This window comes from Triticum aestivum, chromosome 2A (genome assembly GCF_018294505.1).
Source record: "Triticum aestivum cultivar Chinese Spring chromosome 2A, IWGSC CS RefSeq v2.1, whole genome shotgun sequence".
In the NCBI taxonomy this organism is placed as follows: Eukaryota; Viridiplantae; Streptophyta; class Magnoliopsida; order Poales; family Poaceae; genus Triticum; species Triticum aestivum.
Genome location: NC_057797.1, coordinates 518,514,609 through 518,518,490, shown reverse-complemented (window position 1 = coordinate 518,518,490; position 3,882 = coordinate 518,514,609). Strand labels below are relative to the sequence as shown.

General features: G+C 46.6%; 1 protein-coding gene across 1 annotated transcript; it reads right to left on the bottom strand.

The window, feature by feature from the left end:
• Nucleotides 1-260: 260 nt before the first annotated feature.
• On the bottom strand, nucleotides 261-2,579 carry LOC123189187 (serine decarboxylase 1). Its single transcript, XM_044601534.1, has 5 exons — nucleotides 2,151-2,579; nucleotides 1,652-1,883; nucleotides 1,379-1,572; nucleotides 1,163-1,296; nucleotides 261-1,067 (listed from the first exon to the last, which is right to left on the bottom strand). The coding sequence occupies exons 1-5, from the start codon at nucleotides 2,419-2,421 to the stop codon at nucleotides 498-500; spliced, it is 1,401 nt and encodes a 466-aa protein (XP_044457469.1). The 5' UTR covers nucleotides 2,422-2,579; the 3' UTR covers nucleotides 261-497.
• Nucleotides 2,580-3,882: the final 1,303 nt, after the last annotated feature.

Genomic DNA, 3,882 nt, shown 5'->3' with positions numbered 1-3,882 from the left:
TGTTAAGACTCTTCTGGATTCTTATGAGTCATGGACCCATTATTTCTCAAGAAAAACAAAAAATTGACAATATTGTCCTCAGTTAATCGACTCCAATTTTAACCATATGTTCGTCAGCACATGCTGAAAAAGGGTAACATAACGATAAGCATTCTGTCTAATTCAAAATTATGGCTAGCTAATGAGTTGCTATACTTTGTAAAACAACACAAGCTATGTTACGAATATGGCATGCCGATACAGGACAAGATACCAGTAACTTCATTTGGATACATCATTTGCACAGAACTTTATTGGAAGAACAGATGAAGACAGACGATGAATACAACACATAAAGCTCAGCATGCTACCGTGCTAAGACCTGTCTCATAAAGACATAGAGCGAGGACTAAATTTAAATGAACAATAAAGGATGCACGATTGGAAGGTGGTAAATACGACACCAACCAATGTAAAAATACTCAAGTATCACTCACAGAGAGTGTCTCCTGACAAACTTATGACTTGTGCAGAGTACAAAGACAGTTCTCCTGGCCTACATCAGCTGCAATGCAAGGAGATTGGCATTTTCCTTCCTGGTACCAGGTTACCCGCTTCTCCACCAACTCATTTAAGAAAGTATCCAGCTTATCAACATTGACGCTGGGCATTACCACAACATGTGATATACCTCCCTCACAAGCAAGCTGCCACCGTCGCACAAACTCCTCGTCCTTTGGCCTCTCAAAAACTACTGTACTACTGAGCTCGTTAAGCATCGCACTAATTCCAGCATCCTTGAGCCGATCTTTCAGGTAATGTGCATTTCTCAAGCACTTCTGAACTTCCTTCTGAAAACCTCTATAACCTTTCCTGTTCAGGGTGTACCATAGGAAGATGGGAGCATGACCATTCCTGCTTCCCATGATTGTAGCATCTCGTGAAGCTAGATACTCAACATTGCTAGAAAGGGCATTTATGTGATTCAACCTTGTTATCTGGACACCACAGGGCATGGGACATCCAACAAACTTGTGACCAGACACGCTCACACTCCCAATGGGCTTCTTAAAGGATACCCTAGGTGCCTGATGATCAGCAACAAAGAAAATAAATCAAGGATAATGAAACAATGTGTCAAAAGAAGCAACCAATATGGCGTTAGGGGGCAAAGTAGAGGTACCTGCTTAACAAATGGCATCATCAGACCAAACAGAGCACCGTCACAGTGTATATAAAACCGATCCTTGAACCCACTTTTTTCAAGTGTTTCGATAACCAAGTCAAGATCATCAACTGCTCCCTTGACAGTTGTCCCTACATCAAGGAAGAGTTAGGTTTACAGCCCGATCATGAAGGTGCAGATTTGCAAGTGTAATAAAGAGTGTATGCAGCTCACCAATGTTGACATTAATAATAGCAGGTTTATCTTTGTTTTCAAGTAGCTTTCTTCCAAAATCTGCACAATCTATTTCTCCAGAGACAAGAGTATCCACTTTAACGCAATCCATCCTGTACATTCTCGCTGCTTTGAACACCGAGTAGTGTGAATCACGAGAGGCATACAAGATCCCATCAGGGAAAACTTCCCTTCTGTAAAACAGTTTGTAGATGTAAATAAGATTTCAGAAAGAAGGGCTATATCTCTGTATATAATATTGCGAGTACTGACCCGACAAGGATCCCATGCAGATTTCCTTCGGTGCCACAGTTCGTAATGTATCCCCAATATTCATCCTTTTCGAGGTCCCAAAGGCGAGCAAACCAATCCAACACACCCACTTCAAACTGCCTGGAGTGCACGCCATAGTTGCTCTCGATGAATGGGTCGCCCAGGTTGTTAATGGAGAAGTGCTGCAGCTGGGAGAGAGCACCGTACTCAAAGTCCAGATTGTATGGGTAGCCTACAAGCAAACGGATGAGAGTGTTCGTGAGAGTGGAAGCAGATCAGTTGCGTTGCACTCAACCAGATTCATCGATGAATTTGCACCTACAGGAACTCAATACACGTTTCACCTCCTCACCCAAAAAAGGTTAACAGGGAATATACTATTAGTAGTAATAAAATATCGGGGCTAGGATCACCGTGTCTCTACGCTACACAAACCGGAGCGGATCATTCTGCACTGCGTCGAAGGAACGAGCAGAGGAGGAAGGAAGGGGGGATTTACCGAGGTGGTGCTTGGTGCGCTCGACGAGGGAGCGGCGGTAGCGCGCGAGGACGCCGGCCATGGTGGCCTCGCGCTCGCCGGTGAACTCGTCGTCGGCGTCGGGCTCCTTGACCGCGAAGCAGGAGGCGTGCATGTTCCTCCCCAGCACGATCTCCCTCTCTCCCTCCACCACCTCCGGGGCCAGCTCCTCGGGCAGCGGCGCCGCGGCGGCCTTCTCGCGGAGCCCCGGGGCAGTTGGCGCCGCCACGCCATTCGCGATGGTGCCCGTCATGGCCGGCGTCGGGGGTGGTTGGAATGGGGGAGTGGGAGTGTGGATTGGAGAAGGCGGAGGAGGAGGAGGGGCCGAGATCCTGCGGAAATGCTGCGTCGGTTTTGATTTGGGATCTGGATGGAAATGGTTGGGTTGATTGAGTAGGCTGCCGCGTGCCTCGCGTCGCGGAAAAGAAAAGGCTTTGGTTGATTGGCCTGTCGCGATCGTGTGGCCCATGGCTCCTCCAAAGCCCAATCTCGTCTCTTCTTCCTCCATTCGGGCCTCGGAAGGGCCAACCGACGATACTCTACCCCACCACCCGATTCTCTGCGCCCAACAAGGCCCCATGCATTCTCAAAAAAAAAAAAAAAAAAAAAAAAAACAAGGCCCCATGCCGGCTCCCATCGCATTCCATTTTAGTCGAAGCTGCGCGAAACAGACTGCCGACTGGCCCCTAATTCTTGTGATGGCGAAGGTTTGCGGATGGTTTGGTCCTCGACTCCCTGTGATTATCTCTGGGCATTAGGGATTCGTTTGGAGAGATCGGGGGATACCATATTTTTAGGGTTTCTGGTCTGCAGTTTGGGCGCCGAATCACGCTAATCTTCTGTCTTATGCTTTTGCTTAGCGATTCATGCCCAGTTGGTACACAATAAGCCGACAGACTACTCATCAAATTCAGAAAGATACACCTTGTTGCATGCAGAGTTGACAGTGCTTGGGCAACAGATTCAGTTTATCCATCGCGTTTTCCAGTTTGTGCTTTCACCGGCAAAGTATCAGAATTTTGTTGTGAGTGCTTGTGGTTTGTGAACATGCTTTGGGTGAAATTTAGTAAAACACTTCTACGTCAGGTTACTATTTTGGGTGTGAGGGCAGTGGAAAGGGGAGGCTGAGGGACTCATCAAATTGACAGTGCTTATCACAATGTGTTAGGATAATAGCGCTATGCAAGAAGATGATGCAAATTCGTGACTTCTTTCAAGTTTTAACTTGATTCCTTCCGTGTCAAGCCTTTGTATCTACGTTTTTATGAGTAAAGTAATACTTGCCACAACCGATTAATTCAATATGGCTCATACGATCATATGCTCGTAGTATCTAGACCTATGGTTTGCATAGTGATCTGGGCCTCCGGTTGTATAACTAGACGTATTACTTTTCTTTGAAATATAGGAACAGTTGTTCTGCCACCCGCCTGTGCACAATTAATGCTAGAACAGATGTTAGTCCTCTACGGTCTAGGGTCGTGGTAGCATTTCCTGGACCGACTATGTGTAACATCAGGACCAGGATCGAGGCGTCCGTCTAAAGCTATCAACCCAATTTATTTAATCCCGCTGCTCACTTCTCCGTAACCAACCCCTCATGCCTCAACAATGGGCTGCTCGTTTTCCTCCTCACCCATGTTGAGCAAGTCTTCACTACAATTTTTATTTTCCTCAACTACCCAGGTCATTTCAGATTAATCAGTCACGTCAA

Coding starts and splice junctions, on each gene's coding strand:
- LOC123189187 (XM_044601534.1), bottom strand. CDS start 2,421: ATGACGGGCACCATCGCGAATGGCGTGGCGGCGCCAACTGCCCCGGGG. Junction 1,884..2,150: donor GCGCACCAAGCACCACCTCG/GTAAATCCCCCC, acceptor GTTTGCTTGTAG/GCTACCCATACAATCTGGAC. Junction 1,068..1,162: donor TGATGCCATTTGTTAAGCAG/GTACCTCTACTT, acceptor GCTGATCATCAG/GCACCTAGGGTATCCTTTAA.